Raw genomic sequence first — 19,859 nt, 5'->3', positions numbered from 1 at the left:
CCAGCAGAAAAACTGATAAAAGTTCTGAGTCTAAATAACCAGATGAGCTGATGCAGAGAACACTGGACGAAAAATACAGCCATGAAATAGGCAATTTTTGGGGTACTGAATGCAGTGGAAAAAAAACTTACTATAGGACCAGAGAATCCCTTTCAACAGGTTATCCAATCCCTATAATGTCCAGGCCCCTCCCCTAGAGCATACTTACCTGCTCCCTGGCATCCAGTGAGAGATGCAGCGGCAGCCGTGCAGGGATCCAGAGGGATGTGGGTACCGGGGAACAGGTACGTTTGTTCTACAGGAGGGGCTTGGGCATTCTGGGGGTCATTATAGGGATTGCATAACCCCTTTAAAGGGAGTCTGTCACGTAAATGTCACTAATATAACTGCCAACAATGGCAATCAGAAGCCCAGATGACATAAAGGTATGGTTATAATGTTTTACAACGTTTGGATGCCCATTGCATTTAGTTATATTAGTGAAAAATACGTGAAAGACTCCCTTTAAAGATCAGTAACATTTTAACATTTTTCACCTTTTTGTTCCAGTGGCCATAACTTTTTTTTTTGCATTTTCTTCAATGTAGCAGTAGACCTTGAATTTACGGGACAATCAGTAGTTTTATAGCAACCGTTCTACAGTATTTCATGAGAAAAACAAAGTACGTCCTCTTTGAATTGTATGGTTTTACATACCAGAACATAATGAAAAAATCTGGTCCTTACAAAGTCTTAAAATTAGGTAGATACAACTTCAGATGAAAAACACACAACAGATTTCACGGTTTCAATATTAAACAAAAATGAAGCCAAAAAGTAAAAAAGAAAAGTGTGAAAAACTAAGTATATCCCATGAATCAATCACTTTGGCAGTCTCTCACAATGTTGTCAAGGAATTCTGGCCTACATTTCTTTAAAATGTTGCTTCAGTTCATTGAGGTTTGTGGGCATTTGTTTATGTACAGCTCTCTTAGGTCCCACCACAGAGTTTCAATTGGGTTGAGCCATTGCAGATCTTGCACACTCGTAGGCTGCCGAAGCTGGCGCCCAGGCTGGTCCCGTATTCGCTCAACTGGCGATAAATCTGGTAACTAGACAGGCCAAGGAAGTGGTGGAGACAATCCCCTTTGGTGTGTGTGGGCAAGCATTATCCTGCTGAAAATGCCAGTAGCTACAGGATGTCCTGCACATATTGTCAGGCTGTTAAGGGTTCATTAGACACCCCGATCACGCAGAGTCGCAGACGATTGTCACAAAGGAAGCATTCCCTCCCGGCAATCGCCTGCTCGCTAGCGGAGGAGACCACTGCTATTACATGCAACAATGTTCTCTGCAGCATGGGGACGAGCGATCGCTATGCCGTCGCTCGTCCCCATTCTGTATAGTGGTTTGCCACGGCCAATGGTTATTAGACACCATGATCTGCCTCCTGCAAACGATATTTTTTTTTTTAACATGTCAAAAGATTTGGCTTGCCCGATGAATGAGCATTAGCGATTATCTGGCGAAATATCGAGCAGTGTAATACATGCTTTGGTGTCCCTCGTATTACTACTAGACATGACCAACTGTTGTGTGCAATGGCTGCCCTGATCATCACACCAGCATATGCAGAAATGAAGTGTTCACCAGGAGGCTTCCATACATGAATTCGAACATTGTCGGATCTCAAATAAAACCTGTATTCATCGCTTAAGACTTTGCAGTTCCATTTTGTAGCAGGTGACGGTGGCTGGCTGACAATAACAGGACATGTAATGTATGCAGTGATACCAAATTTCTTTCTGCCAAGAGCCTGGAAATGGTCAGACCGGGCAGAGATAGGGGTGTGTAATGAAGGAGCCATATGTGTTTGGATGGTGGACAATTAAACCTTGGAAGCTGCTCATCCTTTTAGGCAGATCAAACTATCATCTCTATTGGTGAACATTTTGGGCTGTCCAGGGCCTGTAACCATTGCTCCCAACAGCTAGGTTAGAGCGGCCTAGATGGCGGGCAATTTGTTGAAACGACCATACTGCTCTTCTCAGTCCAACAATGCGCTCCCTTTCAAAGTCTGACAAATGAGCAAAACGTCTGAGTGTGTTGTAAAGGCATTTATAGCAGTCAATGGTGTCTCGCCAAAACGTAGACTAAAGTCTCAGAGCCTTTTTATCGGGCAGCGGAGGAAGCATTTCCATTAAGCCACGCCCCTTTTTCTCGGCACTTCAGAAAAGTGCAGAGAACCTCAGAATGCCGCAAATGATGGCGCACTGATGCCCTCAGATGCACAATTGTAGCGTAGAAACATTGATACATGTCCCCCAGAGTGTCTAATATGACCACACGTAATCATTTACATATCTGCCCGAGACATAACTGTATGCTGAGTTCTGCAGGAATCTGACATTGCTACCTTGGGGTGTTATTTTTTTTGTCAATGATTGTAATCTAACCTTCTAAGGATCAGATTTTTTTGTATGTCTTTATATGTAAAGCCACAGAGTTCAAAGAGAGTACTCATGACTGCATAGTGTATTAAATCATTTTTTGAGGGGGGATGTCTTTATTTTATCTGGCACTTGTGTAGTCTTACTAACATGATAACTTTATTCTGTGGGTTTGGTACGGTTACGACAATAGTTTTTACTATGTTTTACTACTTAACCCCTTAAGGACCAGGCCATTTTTTGCAAATCTGACCAGTGTCACTTTAAGTGGTTATAACTTTAAAACACTTTGACTTATCCAGGCCGTTCTGAGATTGTTTTTTCGTCACATATTGTACTTCATGACACGGCTAAAATTGGGTCAAAAAAGTAAATTTTTTTGCATAAAAAAATACCTATTTTACCAAAAAATTTGAAAAATTTGCAAATTTCAAAGTTTCAGTTTCTCTACTTCTGTAATACATAGTAATACCCCCAAAAATTGTGTTGACTTAACATTCCCCATATGTCTACTTCATGTTTGAATTATTTTGGGAATGATATTTTATTTTTTGGGGATGTTACAAGGCTTAGAAGTTTAGAAGCAAATCTTGAAATTTTTCCAAAATTTACAAAAACCCAATTTTTAGGGACCACTACAGGTCACTTTGCGAGGCTTACATAATAGAAACCGCCCAAAAATGACACCATTCTATAAACTACACCCCTCAAGGTATTCAAAACTGATTTTACAAACTTTGTTAACCCTTTAGGTGTTGCACAAGAGTTATTGGCAAAAGGGGATGAAATTTGAGAATTTCATTTTTTTGCCTAATTTTCCATTTTAACCCATTTTTTCCACTAACAAAGCAAGGGTTAACAGCCAAACAAGACTGTATCTTTATTGCCCTGACTCTGCCGTTTACAGAAACACCCCATATGTGGCCGTAAACTACTGTACTGGCACACAATAGGGCGTAGAGTGAAAGGTGCGCCGTATGGTTTTTGGAAGCCAGATTTTGCTGGACTGTTTTTTTGACACCATGTCCCATTTGAAGCCCCCTGATGCACCCCTAGAGTAGAAACTCCATAAAAGTGACCCCATCTAAGAAACTACACCCCTCAAGGTATTCAAAACAAATTTTACAAACTTTGTTAACCCTTTAGGTGTTGCACAAGATTTAATGGAAAATAGAGATACAATTTCAAAATTTCACTTTTTTGGCAGATTTTTCATTTTTATATTATTTATGGCCCTGATTCTGTAGTTTATAGAAACACCCCATATGTGGTCGTAAACTGCTGTACGGGCACACGGCAGGGCGCAGAAGGAAAGGAATGCCATACGATTTTTGGAAGGCAGATTTTGCTGGACTGTTTTTTTGACACCATGTCCCATTTGAAGCCCCCCTGATGCACCCCTAGAGTAGAAACTCCAAAAAAGTGACCCCATTTTAGAAAGTACGGAATAGGGTGCCAGTATTGTTGGTACTAGTTTAGGGTACATATGATTTTTGGTTGCTCTATATTACACTTTCTGTGCGGCAAGGTAACAAGAAATAGCTTTTTTGGCACGTTTCTTTTTTTTTGTTATTTACAACCTTCATCTGACAGGTTAGATCATGTGGTAATTTTATAGAGCAGGTTGTCACGGACGCGGCGATACCTAATATGTATAATTTTTTTTTATTTATTTAAGTTTTATACAATAACTTCATTTTTAAAACCAAAAAAATGTTTTAGTGTCTCCATAGTCTAAGAGCCATAGTTTTTTCAGTTTTTGGGCGATTATCTTGAGTAGGGTCTCATTTTTTGCGGGATGAGATGACGGTTTGATTGGTACTATTTTGGCGTACATGCGACTTTTTTGATCACTTTTATTACCTTTTTTGGGAAGTAAGGTGGGCAAAATTTAAATTTTCTCATAGTTTTTATTTTTTTATTTTTATGGCGTTCACCATGCGGGGAAAGTAACATGACCGTTTTATAGATCAGGTCGTTACGGACGCGGCGATACCTAATATGTGGAGTGTATTTTATTTTTTAAATTTTTATTCAGTGATGAATGTTTTTTCACTTTTTTTACATTTTTTTGACCCAGACCCACTTGGTTCTTTAACCACTTAAGGACCACAGGTTTATACCCCCCTAAAGACCAGGCCCTTTTTTACAAATCGGCACTACACTACTTTCACCGTTTATTGCTCGGTCATGCAACTTACAACCCAAATGAATTTTACCTCCTTTTCTTCTCACTAATAGAGCTTTCATTTGGTGGTATTTCATTGCTGCTGACATTTTTACTTTTTTTGTTATTAATCGAAATTTAACGATTTTTTTGCAAAAAAATGAAATTTTTCACTTTCAGTTGTAAAATTTTGCAAAAAAAAACGAGATCCATATAGAAATTTTGCTCTAAATTTATAGTTCTACATGTCTTTGATAAAAAAAAAAATGTTTGGGTAAAAAAAAAAATGGTTTGGGTAAAAGTTATAGCGTTTACAAACTATGGTACAAAAATGTGAATTTCCGCTTTTTGAAGCAGCTCTGACTTTCTGAGCACCTGTCATGTTTCCTGAGGTTCTACAATGGCCAGACAGTACAAACACCCCACAAATGACCCCATTTCGGTAAGTACACACCCTAAGGTATTCGCTGATGGGCATAGTGAGTTCATAGAACTTTTTATTTTTTGTCACAAGTTAGCGGAAAATGATGATTTTTTTTTTCTTACAAAGTCTCATATTCCACTAACTTGTGACAAAAAATAAAAACTTCTATGAACTCACTATGCCCATCACGAAATACCTTGGGGTCTCTTCTTTCCAAAATGGGGTCACTTGTGGGGTAGTTATACTGCCCTGGCATTCTAGGGGCCCAAATGTGTGGTAAGGAGTTTGAAATCAAATTCTGTAAAAAATGACCAGTGAAATCCGAAAGGTGCTCTTTGGAATGTGGGCCCCTTTGCCCACCTAGGCTGCAAAAAAGTGTCACACATCTGGTATCTCCGTACTCAGGAACTCTAGGGGCCCTAAAGCGTGAGAAGAAGTCTGGAATATAAATGTCTAAAAAATTTTACGCATTTGGTTTCCGTGAGGGGTATGGTGAGTTCATGTGAGATTTTATTTTTTGACACAAGTTAGTGGAATATGAGACTTTGTAAGAAAAAAATAATAATTTCCACTAACTTGGGCCCAAAAAAATGTCTGAATGGAGCCTTACAGAGGGGTGATCAATGACAGGGGGGTTGATCAATGACAGAGGGGGTGATCAGGGAGTCTATATGGGGTGATAACCACAGTCATTGATCACGCCCGTGTAAGGCTTCATTCAGACGTCCGTATGCGTTTTGCGGATCTGATCCATCTATCAGTGCATCCGTAAAAATCATGCGGACATCTGAATGGAGCTTTACAGGGGGGTAATCAATGACAGGGGGGTGATCAGGGAGTCTATATGGGGTGATCACCACAGTCATTGATCATGCCCCTGTAAGGCTTCATTCAGACGTCCGGATGCGTTTTGCGGATCCGATCCATCTATCAGTGGATCCGTAAAAATCATGCGGACATCTGAATGGAGCTTTACAGGGGGGTGATCAATGACAGGGGGGTGATCAGGGAGTCTATATGGGGTGATCACCACAGTCATTGATCACGCCCCTGTAAGGCTTCATTCAGACGTCCGGATGCGTTTTGCGGATCCGATCCATCTATCAGTGCATCCGTAAAAATCATGCGGACATCTGAATGGAGCTTTACAGGGGGGTAATCAATGACAGGGGGGTGATCACCACAGTCATTGATCATGCCCCTGTAAGGCTTCATTCAGACGTCCGGATGCGTTTTGCGGATCCGATCCATCTATCAGTGCATCCGTAAAAATCATGCGGACATCTGAATGGAGCTTTACAGGGGGGTAATCAATGACAGGGGGGTGATCACCACAGTCATTGATCATGCCCCTGTAAGGCTTCATTCAGACGTCCGGATGCGTTTTGCGGATTCGATCCATCTATCAGTGCATCCGTAAAAATCATGCGGACATCTGAATGGAGCTTTACAGGGGGGTAATCAATGACAGGGGGGTGATCAGGGAGTCTATATGGGGTGATCACCACAGTCATTGATCACGCCCCTGTAAGGCTTCATTCAGACGTCCGGATGCGTTTTGCGGATCCGATCCATCTATCAGTGGATCCGTAAAAATCATGCGGACGTCTGAATGGAGCTTTACAGGGGGGTAATCAATGACAGGGGGGGTAATCAATGACAGGGGGGTGATCAGGGAGTCTATATGGGGTGATCAGGGGCTAATAAGGGGTTAATAAGTGACGGGGGGGGGGGGGTGTAGTGTAGTGTAGTGGTGCTTGGTGCTACTTTACTGAGCTACCTGTGTCCTCTGGTGGTCGATCCAAACAAAGGGGACCACCAGAGGACCAGGTAGCAGGTATATTAGACGCTGTTATCAAAACAGCGTCTAATATACCTGTTAGGGGTTAAAAAAAACACATCTCCAGCCTGCCAGCGAACGATCGCCGCTGGCAGGCTGGAGATCAACTCTCTTACCTTCCGTTCCTGTGAGCGCGCGCGCCTGTGTGCGCGCGTTCACAGGAAATCTCGGCTCACGCGAGATGACGCCTATTGGCGTTAGCGTAGCCTGGGGGAGCCGCCGCAATGACGCCTTTCGGCGTTAGCGTGGCGGCAAGCGGTTAAGATCCAGTGGGTCTGATGTCTGTATAATACAGTACAGAACCCTATATAGGGTTCTGTACTGTATTTTACTTACACTGAACAGATCTTTGCAGACGGGGAAGGGTGAGTACGGGGCTTCGGGGGGCTGTCGGGGGGCTCTCTCCCTCTCCATCGGGGGGCTGCAAAGGCACAGCAGCCCCCCGATGGGAGAGGGAGGGAGCCCCTTGACCCTGACAGTTAAAGGGGTTATCCGAGTTAAATAAATTTATTCTAATTGCTCTTATTGTAGATCAGTGAAAGTTTATTCAAATCACTTTCATAACCTATCTTTCACTATTTGGCCAGTTCAATTCAGGGTCATGTGACCCCCGACGTCAGCCAGCCGGCTCTGGTGATGACGTTTCGTTTACAGGCTTCTCCCTGCTTGAGGGAGTGGCCAGGCTCTGTACACGAAACGTCAGAGCCTCTGGTGCCCGCCCCTCTCCGGCTCTTCTAACACTGCCTCGGCTCTGGTATGCGATCGCTCATGCGCAGTACATACCAGAGCCGAGGCGATATCTTCTCCGGCAGCCGCAGTGGCGTACCTACCATATAGGCAGACCACGCAGCTGCTATGGGGCCCGTGAGAAAGAGGAGGAGAGGCCCCGCTCCCTAATTGCTCCTGTTTATCTTTCTAAAGCTAAAGGACCTTTGATGATGTCATCAGAGGTCCTGTAAGGGAACTGCACAGTGTAAAGTGTAGTTCCCAGGTTAGAACAGTGCATCTGCCAGGACCTGTGATGACATCATCTTCAACATCACAGGTCCTGCAGAATCTAGCAAAGGAACTGCACCAAAAATGGTGTAGTTCCTAGGTTTCAAAGGTATATCTGCCAGGACCTGTGATGACATCATCACAGGTCCTTTAACCCCTAACAGCAAGTATTAGAAGTTCACAAGCAGCTCTGCATTGATCCATACAGACTGGAATGGAGTGGTAAGAGGAGGTCCTCCACTTTTCATCATTTACCCCCCCCCCCCCCCCCATGCCCTGTTTTTACTCATTGCTCACTCATGTATAATACTTCAGACAGTTACAGTGACCACTACCTCAAGTACCTCACACACACAGTGACTATAATGTATAACTGACCACATATTTCTGTACACACTGCATCTACAGTATTATACCTTCTCTGTCTCACATCAATACACTGCTCTGTGTGTGTATATGAATGCATATATATATATATATATTTATATACATATATATACACAGGGTGGGCCATTTATATGGATACACCTTAATAAAATGGGAATGGTTGGGGATATTAACTTCCTGTTTGTGGCACATTAGTATATGTGAGGGGGGAAACTTTTCAAGATGGGTGGTGACCATGGCGGCCATTTTGAAGTCGGCCATTTTGAATCCAACTTTAGTTTTTTCAATAGGAAGAGGGTCATTTGACACATCAAACTTATTGGGAATTTCACAAGAAAAACAATGGTGTGCTTGGTTTTAACATAACTTTATTCTTTCATGAGTTATTTACAAGTTTCTGACCACTTACAAAATGTGTTCAATGTGCTGCCCATTGTGTTGGATTGTCAATGCTATATTTTTCAATTGGTCAGAGACCACTAATTGTCTCTAGGTTGACACATGCTCTGGGTTGAACAGTATTAAAATTTAACATTTATTATGTACCCATAAAATAATTAGAACTCACACTTTAAAATTATCAGTGGTGCCTGTCTTATTGCACTCATCTGTAGTATAATTATACTGATAGGCCGCTAGGGGGCACTATAGCTCTTTTCTCCGGTGATATCTGTGATCTGATTTTTCAGGTAGCCACAGTTATTTGTATTGTGCACTGTTAGTTCCACAGTGCACTCCTTTAACTAAGAGCGTCCTCCCTGGGCACTAGGTACTAGCATCCATATCATACACATTGGCTCGACATGGCACTTCACTGGCTAAAATCACATGTACAACACTCTGCCCCCCGACATGTTTCGCCAAGCTCCCTTGGCGTCTTCAGGGGAATGGGCAGTGCGAGTGGGTCCAATGTAATTGTAGAGGATTGTCAATGCAACCCTTTTCTCCCACTCTTCACACACTGATACCAACACCGCAGGAGAAATGATAGCACAGGCTTCCGGTATCTGTAGTTTCAGGTGCTGCACATCTCGTATCTTCACAGCATAGACGATTGCCTTCAGATGATACGAGATGTGCAGCACCTGAAACTACGGATACTGGAAGCCTATGCTAGCATTTCTCCTGCGGTGTTGCTATCAGTGTGTGAAGAGTGGGAGAAGAGGGTTGCATTGACAATCCAACACAATGGGCAGCACATTGAACACATTTTGTAAGTGGTCAGAAACTTGTAAATAACTCATGAAAGAATAAAGTTATGTTAAAACCAAGCACACCGTTGTTTTTCTTGTGAAATTCCCAATAAGTTTGATGTGTCAAATGACCCTCTTCCTATTGAAAAATCAAAAGTTGGATTCAAAATGGCCGACTTCAAAATGGCCGCCATGGTCACCACCCATCTTGAAAAGTTTCCCCCCTCACATATACTAATGTGCCACAAACAGGAAGTTAATATCACCAACCATTCCCATTTTATTAAGGTGTATCCATATAAATGGCAAATAGGACTGCACTCCAGATTAAAAGTGAAAATAGTGAGCTTTATTCACCCATAGTATGGCAACCTTGCAACGTTTCGGCTCACAAGAGCCTTCTTCCAGCTGGAAGAAGGCTCTTGTGAGCTGAAACGTTGCAAGGTTGCCATACTATGGGTGAATAAAGCTCACTATTTTCACTTTTAATCTGGAGTGCAGTCCTATTTTTCCCAAGCTGTATTGTTGGGGCATTGCCGTTGCCCTTGTGGACATTGCACCCGTTCCTTTGTTGGTGCTCCCGCTGGATTTTTTTCAATATATATATATATATATATATATATATATATATATACACACACACACACACACTGCATATATTACACAGTATTATACATGCAATATGTACAGATATATAGTATATACCGCAGTGCACTGATATGTGAGGTACAAGGTATAATAGATGCAGTGTGTACAGATATATAGTATATACAGCAGTGTACTGATATGTGAGGTACGAGGTATAATAGATGCAGTGTGTACAGGTATATAGTATATACCGCAGTGCACTGATATGTGAGGTACAAGGTATAATAGATGCAGTGTGTACAGATATATAGTATATACAGCAGTGTACTGATATGTGAGGTACAAGGTATAATAGATGCAGTGTGTACAGATATATAGTATATACAGCAGTGTACTGATATGTGAGGTACGAGGTATAATAGATGCAGTGTGTACAGGTATATAGTATATACCGCAGTGCACTGATATGTGAGGTACAAGGTATAATAGATGCAGTGTACAGATATATAGTATATACAGCAGTGTACTGATATGTGAGGTACAAGGTATAATAGATGCAGTGTGTACAGATATATAGTATATACAGCAGTGTACTGATATGTGAGGTACGAGGTATAATAGATGCAGTGTGTACAGGTATATAGTATATACCGCAGTGCACTGATATGTGAGGTACAAGGTATAATAGATGCAGTGTGTACAGATATATAGTATATACCGCAGTGCACTGATATGTGAGGTACAAGGTATAATAGATGCAGTGTGTACAGGTATATAGTATATACCGCAGTGCACTGATATGTGAGGTACAAGGTATAATAGATGCAGTGTGTACAGGTATATAGTATATACCGCAGTGCACTGATATGTGAGGTACAAGGTATAATAGATGCAGTGTGTACAGATATATAGTATATACCGCAGTGCACTGATATGTGAGGTACAAGGTATAATAGATGCAGTGTGTACAGATATATAGTATATACAGCGGTGTACTGATATGTGAGGTACGAGGTGTGAATACACTGCTGTATTTACTATATACCTGTACACACTGCATCTATTATACCTCGTACCTCACATATTACACTACTGTATACACTGCATATATTATACCCCGTACCTCACATATCAGTACACTGCTGTATATACTATATACCTGTACACACTGCATATATTATACCCTGTACGTCACATATCAGAACACTAGGGAATATACTATATACCTGTACACACTGCATCTATTATACCTCTTTTGTGTGCCAGGGCTGTTTTGTAATCCCAATCTGGCCCTGATGGCATAAATTATAAAACGCAGCAGCAAGAATAGTTCATGGAACAAAAGGAGGGGCTATAAAAGGGGAATGGGGGCCCAATTTAGATTCCTGCTATGGGGCCCAGTGATTTTTAGGTACGCCCCTGGGCAGCAGGGTATGTTTATAGCTCCTGCACACGCTGGGGCTAGAGGTGCCAGTTTTTACCCGTTCCCCTCTGCATCTGGGGATCGTTAGTTCAGCCCTGCCCCCCCCCCCCCCCCCACTAGTACACATTCCACATTGAACACCCCCTGGGAAAAATAAATAAATAATTGGCCATCATTTTATTTGATTCAGCTATATAAAATCCATATCTGCCACAAATATATGTATTTATCTAAGCAATATCCATATTGAATATATATTTGAATAATATAGATATTGCTTAGATAGAGATAATGCTAATGGTACTTTCACACTAGCCGCAGGACGTATCCGGCAGGCTGTTCAACCTGTCGGATCTGTCCTGCCGCTATTTGGCCGTGCCGCTGGACTGCCGCTCCGTACCCATTGACTATAATGGGGACGGGGGCGGAGCTCCGGCGCAGCACGGCAAGAGGTCGCAGGACTAAGTCTACTTTCACACTTTCAGCAGAGTGATCCGGCGAGCAGTTCAGACAACGGAACTGCCTGCCGGATCCGGCATTGCAAACCAACTGAAGGACGGATCCGTCCTTCCGGTCTGCGCATGCACAAACCAGGAATACTGTGAAAAAGACTGACAGAGGGATCCGTCCATCCGCATGACAAGTGTGTATTTATTTATTTTTTTGCAAAGTGCAGAGCAGGGAGAAGGAAAGGTCAGGTTGTTCACGCCCAGAAATATTCATGAGGCAGAGCTCAGGCTTTGTTGTTATACGCCCCCTCAGCATGTACTTCAGCATGTAAACAAAGCAATGACAGAACCATGAAAAGGTGGACATATGGGTTTTAACTTGATGAAATCTTTAACCAAATTATATGTATATCCTGATGGATTTTAAGTGTTTTTTTTTTTAATTAACTCGGATAACCCCTTTAACCTTTTCCATACCGCGGTCCGTACGGACTGCGGTATGGAAAGGGTTAAACGGCTGACATCTGCACATCTGTCAGCCGTTTATACCAGGGTGTCAGCAATGTGCTGGCACCCTGGTATAACCACTAGAAGCCAACAAATTTTCAAGGGGAGGCGGGCGGGGGATCGCGATCCTGTCTGCCGCACCGCCAGTCTCCCGCAACGCCCCCACCGCCTGCGACACTCCCCCTGCACCACCCGCCGGCATCAAATCGTGCAGGGGGGGTGCAAAATCTTGATTTTAGGCACTCTAAAGTTTCTGATCAGAAACTGCAAAAAGCGCAGAAAACCGCAGGTCTGAATTGACCTGCGGTTTGCTGCGATCGCCGACATGGGGGGGGTCGTCACATGACCCCCCCCTGGCGTTGTGACAGGATGCCGGCTGAATGATTTCAGCCGGCATCCTGTTCAGATTAACCCCTGGGGCGCCGGAATGCCTATTTAAAGTTAGGACTAACCGGTACGTCCTGTGTCCTTAAGGACTCGGGAAATAGGGCGTACCGGTACGCCCTGTGTCCTTAAGGGGTTAAACAATAAAAATAAAACAATAAAAATACTTTTTTTTAAACTAAATAATCTGTTTTTGCATCACTGCATTCAAAGATCCATAACATTTTTTACTTTTACACACCGGCCCAACTGTGTAAAAGTTTCTTTTATTTTTGAAGAATGCCTTTTTTATGTGTTTAGTAGGTGAGTTGAAAAGAAACAGCAACTCTAATATTGTTTTCTTAGTTCTTTTTCTAACTGAAGTTACTGATAAATAATGTAACAACTTTAACAGTAGACGGCACTAGAAAGGGTCTAGGGACTGCAGTACAAACATACCTTTTGTGGAGTTTTTATTATGAGTAGTGAGAATATGAACTTTCATTCTGGCAGATGGTGCTTCTTAAGTGCACTGGAGGTGAAGTTTGACTTCGGATGTGGAATAGCTTTTTATTTATTTCTTTTTCGTAGCAAAACATGGCATACAGGAGAAAAGTTCTTTTAAAATGTTTTCTGTAAAATCACTTAGGCGTTATGGTCACAATTGATTACAGAATCTAAGGGTTTAAACTGCTAAATAGACAGAGGGACGATTGGTCGAGAACTTGCTCTTCTCACTTATTTCTTGGGGGGAAAAAAAACATCTCTCCCCATACGTGACAATCAGAGAGCAATTATGCACTCTGATTGACATGGAGGAAACTTGAAGAATTAAGCTGGCCATGCGCAGTAGATGTGTATCTGCCAAACCTGCTGATTTTAGCAGGTTTAGATGACCATCTAATGCGTATAGTAGCCTCACAACTCTTCCTCAATGGCCAATGTCGGGGGAGATAAGGGCGCGCCATGTTGTATTCAACTGCCAACCCTTTTTGTTAGACTGTAGATAAGCCACTACCAGAAGAATCTGGCGGTGATTTTTGACCCTCTTCCCATTCACTATATATGGTATGCTTGGCCGAGCCAAGCATGCACGCTGGGGTAGTTGAAAACTGCATTGTTCTGTTCTGCTTAAGTGAATCCATCTTGGGGTAATTAGAGGGCGAATTAAAGAAGTATTCCCATCAGAGATGTACCATTCAGCCATCACATTAAAACCAATAATGTGTAGATTTTGTGGCACTAAAATAGCTCTTTTCCATCAAGGCATGGACTCCTGTAATTTTGGAGATGCTCTGACCTAACCATTATAATTTGTGCCTTGCCAAAGTTGCTCAGATCCTTTACTGCTGGGTCTTCAACCTCTCCAACCTGCAGGAGCTAATGGTTACTCGAATTAACCTGCATATTTGTGCGGCCATAGGCTGGCAGGCAAGTTATAAAAAAAATATAAACCCATACTTAAAGGGGTTGTCGATTTTGTTATATTGATGACCTATCCTCAGTATAGCAATAAACAAAATGTAGAAGCAGCACCACTGGGTCCTTGTTGATGTATCCAGATAGATGCAACAGCCTCACCGATGGCCTTGGATCCAACGGCCAGAATATGTAGAAAAACGCAGACGGTATCAGCAGCATCTCACATCATCGACTTTATTCGGACTTCAAAGCAGTAATACAAATGGCAACGTTTCGGCCGATACACAGCCTTTGTCAAGCCTATTCACATTGTGTTACATACATCAATTTATTATAAAAAAAACAAGTGTGCCACCCCCATCCAGATTATCCAATTGCAGGCAATTGAGTGTATAGTGACATCAGACTAGGCCTCTGTAGATTAGAACACATAGGGGTTACCCTGATCATATGCATATCTGACTTTATTATAATATGTAGATTCATCATACGGACAGTCTGGGGGCAGTGCTGTGTTCTCTTCAAACAGCTGATCAGTGGGGGTCACATTCATGACCTATCCTGAGGATAGGTCATCAATATGAAAAAAAGTGGACAACCCCTTTAAGGTGCTATTCTAACAGGAGGTCAGGCAGGACATACTGGATAATTAATTACATAAAGGGAGAGTAGCCTCATTCTTCACGGTTGTCGTTTTAAAATTTAGCGAAACCATCACTTCAGAAAATGACATCAATAAATTTGAGGAGCACAACGAGGGATAAACAGTTAATGTTCCTATTATACAGACCCTTCAAAATCACTTTACAGGATGCCTGTATATTCTGTTTATTGATACTATAAAATGGTAGATTACACAGAAGACAAGCCTTAACAAAAGTGAAAACTAACATCTGATTTACAGCAGAGCAAGGTAATAAGTCAAGATGAAGAGTGTTACTGCCTCCTCCAACAGATGAGATATTAAAGACATATACTATCTCACTTGACAACCTGGAAGGGTTTCTCACTATTTAGGACTCTATTTACAATAGGTATTCAAATCCCAAATTACCTCATCCCCAGCACTAAATACAAAGCTGGCAGCAGCACAACCCTGAGAAGACATGTAGACTAGCCGTTATATTAATTAAGAAGAAGCTAGGACTGTTGATGAAGAACTTACTTTCTGAAAGACTAAGCCCAGCAGCATACTAAATACATTGTAGAAAAGCCACAGGAAAAACATATGAAAAAAGGCAATTCAGCAAACGTCTTTCCCTCTGGCTATCACATCCGTGGTATAAATAATATTACGTGTGACTCTGCTCCTTAGACAATATATGAAATCATTAAAAAATCTAATAAAACATTTGTGTCACGTTAAAGAACTAAAACTTGTAGCTGAATAAAAAAAAAAAAAAAAGGAACAGCGAGAGGAGACATACAAAATTCAGACTGTTTTACTGCCAAAGGAGCTGAAGATAAATTGACTGTCAATACTCGGTAAAGCCTCCTGGCATATCAGACTGGGCTAAATAACTCAAAATCAGACATGAAGAATGTTTTCAGACAGTTCATTGTCCTGATAGATCATGCTCAGCTCTTGAATGGGAATATGTTTATGTCTCGGGGCAGCATTACTATCAACTTCCTGGACTATGGCAATACGAAATTGAAGACATCAATACTTACGCGAGTTATTACTTCAAACCCAGATTCCTCTTGCTGATTTATTTTTAAATCAGGGATGGCATCTCCAAGGAAGTCCGCTATTTCCTGAGGTGGCCTCTGATGGGTCGCAGGATCGGTGCCCCGTAAGAAGAAGTTTGTGACTTTGGAAAAGTTGTCCATGGTGACAGTGTATGGGTCCCTCCTGAATTTCTGTAAGTGAGAGGGGAATGATATTAAGTACAAAATTGCTGACGTTTTAATCAGGTGCTCCTGAGATCCACCACATCACTTATGGCCCATTTAGAATGCCCAACTTCCTACGAATCTTTCTGTGTAAAGGTGCCACAGATCACCAGAGGAATAAGCCAAACGCTTGCTCATCCGGTGAAACGATCTTTGGTGTGGACACCTCAAATCATCTCTTCTGGACAGCACTCTGCTGTGTGACCAGCAGAAACAATACATTTGTATGAGGACGAGGGATAGCACTGACGGGCAGGCACTTATCGGGAAAGAACGGTCCCTTCCTGATAATGGTCTGCTAGTTGGTGCAGTGTAATGGGCCTTTGGGGCCCTTTTCCACAGGCCAAAGTTCTGGAGAATTATCAGAGATGAAAGTTTATTCATGATAGTTGACCTGTTTTGTTGGGTAATTGCATTTTTCACTCACCCCCCAACAACAAGGAGATAAAGGGAATGGGGGATAAACATCGGGCTGTGTGAAAGGAACTTTAATCGACCTTATAAAATAAAAAAAGATATCCCATTTCCAAACCCACTAATAGTGTGTTGATGAAACTTATTATTTACTATGCTGGACTTAAAACCAATAATCTTATCTAATCTAAAAATTCAATTATCGGAACCTACACTGACTGTGTAAGTTTATGCCAATATTCTTGTATTCGCTATCAGTTAATAGAACATACTGGTAACTTCAGACCAATCTTAAACCATGTATGCCGATTTGACTGTGATGCATCATTGTGAGATGTCTTCAGCACGTACACATGGTTATTACTAAGCACTAGTCACAGTTTTTCCATTAAAACCTATAAATTTACACCCCCTGACATGCTTCGTCTCTACACTGTGTTATCAGGGGTACGCTTTCACAGGGTGCTGTTGACAAAGATTTTAGGTGACTCATGAGAGATTCAATCAGCCCAGTCCTCAGCCAGTGTAAAAGGGCCCATACATTTGGCAGTGACTGGGTCTGGTTCTGCAGTCCAATCCTATGCACTTGAATTAAATTAATACAATGTGATACTAGGCACAATGGCCCATATTCACTAATGTGTCTGCGCCAATTTAGTGCATCTAGGGTTTCTACACTTTTTTCCAACATGCTCGACAAGAGGGGCAGGCTTTGCAGGAAAGGGGACATGGTCTAAGATGCGCCAAATTATGCTAAAATTCTGATGTAAAAATCTGTTTTAAAGCCAACCAGTAGTTGGCATAGTCCGAGAAAAGTGTCCGTCCCTGCAGCACATGTATGCTCCAGCCTGAGCCCGTGAGCCTGTGATACATGTGGTGCAGGTCTAGACAGCCTGTCTATGCTTAAACCAACCTTAGGATTAGTAAATCTAGGCTAGACTCTACAAAATGTATGGGGCTGTGCCTAGTGGCCACTTTAAAAATAGCTGTAAGTATAAATTATTGGGAGGTGATATATAAAAAATAAAAAAAAAAAAAAAAAAAAGGTTTTATTGGATCTTGCCGCTAAAGGTTTCTACAAATGCACACCTACCACAAATGTATGCATTTATTTATGCAAGGAGAGTAGGGAATCACAGGGAAACAAAAGCAATCGGCCACAAAACCCAATTTACACATTTGCCATTTCTCGCAATATCAGTTGACCTACAGACTGTAACGTGATGCTGCCGAAAATCTGATCCTGAAAAAACTTTCACACCATGGAAAATGAGCATCAACCCTACAAGTAAAAACATGTATTGTCAACACGTAATACATATTGTGGCTCTATAAACCCTCCTCTTCATCAGACACAATGGGGAAGATTTATCATAGCTTAAAACTAAACCAGGCAGGAGAAGATGCTCATGCTGTGAAAGACCGCTTAATAGTCTAATATTTTGGAGCCAGGCCCCCTTTTCTAGACAATTTTTCAAACAGTCTACTGAGGAGCAAAAAGAGTCTAAACACATTTATTCTGGCATAAGGCATATACACCATTTTTTGGTGCAAAATGAGCTCCAATTCTGGCGTATTTAGCTTAATAAATCTCCCCCACTGTAGTAATGTTCCAGATATGAAGTGTACAAAGCGGAGACCGAAGCAGCTGGCTGCATAAATCAGTACTACAACGCCGATGTAAACCTCCAGGGGTGTGCAACTCTCCTACTGGTGATACCTTCTGGGATTCAACTATGAAAAGCTGCATCAACATATAGACCTCTAAGGCCTCATGCACACACGCGGCCGTATATATTTTGCAGTCCACAAATATCGCATTTTTAGCGGACCCATTGACTTCAACGGGTCCGTGGTTTGCATTTTGCGGCCAAGTACAGTATAGGACACGTTCTATCATTTTGTGCAATAGACATACAGATGTGGAAAGCACACGGATCATCTGTGTGCTTTCCACATCCGTATTGCTGTTCTGCAAAAGGATAAAATATGTACGCAAAATGTGAACCATGGAACTATTGGGTCCGCAAAAAAAAAAATAATATGCAGATAGCACACTGATCTTATCATTATTTTGTGGACCGCAAAACGCATATGGTCATGTGCATGAGGCCTAATGCACAATTTATTTGTCTCCAACCTTTCAAAGTGAGCCCAGTAATATGATATTGGTACTGTACCCATAGGGTGCCCATTTTTTTTTTTTTGTTTCCCTACTTGAGCCCAGCATAGAAAAAGCCACAGTTGCCCTCTCCGTCAAATAAGTAAAAAAAACTTAAACAAATGCTCGTTCTGGCACATAAGCAGACATTCCTATGATAAATCAAACTAATAGCCCAAATGAAATGAACAAAAAAATACATCAAAAGGATTTTTATTAAACCATGATTATATAAAATACATATAAGTGAAAAACATAGAGGGGACCAGAAAGAAGTATCGCCCACTGAACCCCTGCTTGAACCCCAGCTCAATCCTTGCCTCCTGACGAAGCCAGTGGGTTGGCGAAACGCACGTTGAGGTAGCAGCAGTGACCGGCACACCAGGCCACATGCTCAATATGGCTAACTAAAATCCTTTATTGTACTTTTGTCTAGTTTTATTGTGGACTAGGTTTCAAATGATGGATAATTCCTGTGATGTTGCCCGGATTATGTGATAATGGTGATTGATATCCCCTTCCAGGACATCTTTATATTATTCTCTATACGTATACTTTGTTGATCCCGCTCCACAACAAGTTTATAACATTTTAGGGAATTATTTATCTATACCCTTATGATGTATTAGGTGACACTTAGTTATACTTTGTGTAACTTTAATTTGGATAGGACGAGGCGATGTTTAATATCTTTATATGATTTCCTATATGTTTTGTGTCCTGGTGATACACATGAGCTGTCTCTGTACTGCAGGGGTTCAGTGGGCGATACTTCTTTCTGGCCCCCTCTATGTTTTTCAACTATATGTATTTTATATAAACATGGTGTCACGGCTGAGCATGGGGGAAATTCTCAGCAGTGCGATGCCCGGAAGATGTTACTGGCTGCTCGGCCAGGATTACAGAAATAGGGAGCAGGTCACCTCCTAGAGCTTCCCTAATCTGACCCTGACTCCTAGCTGCATGAGCCGACCTTGAAGGTAGGAGGGCTCATGCTCAGGAACCTCTGATCCCTACTGACCCTCCGCCGATCCCTGAGCTAGGAACTGGGTAGACAGCCCGTTCCTCCTGGACACGGAGGAACAGGAGTCTCACTGGCCAAGCTGCAAGGAAAAGGGATACAAAAACAAACCTATGGATATGGCAGGTGAACTGCACTAGTTCCACCTACCTGCCACAGCCTTGCTGACTGGATCCCTG

The 19,859-nt window shown here is 42.0% G+C and overlaps 1 protein-coding gene across 1 annotated transcript in view; it reads right to left on the bottom strand.

Moving 5' to 3' along the window:
• Positions 1 to 19,859, bottom strand: part of TBC1D15 (TBC1 domain family member 15) — a 113,258-nt gene that overhangs the window by 41,353 nt on the left and 52,046 nt on the right. Inside the window, exon 7 of the mRNA XM_040409989.1 lies at positions 15,863 to 16,051. Coding sequence (XP_040265923.1) covers positions 15,863 to 16,051 — 189 coding nt within the window. The remainder of the gene's footprint in view (positions 1 to 15,862; positions 16,052 to 19,859) is intronic.

Source organism: Bufo bufo, chromosome 1 (genome assembly GCF_905171765.1).
Source record: "Bufo bufo chromosome 1, aBufBuf1.1, whole genome shotgun sequence".
Lineage (NCBI taxonomy): Eukaryota > Metazoa > Chordata > Amphibia > Anura > Bufonidae > Bufo > Bufo bufo.
This window is presented reverse-complemented; position numbering and strand designations above follow the sequence as displayed.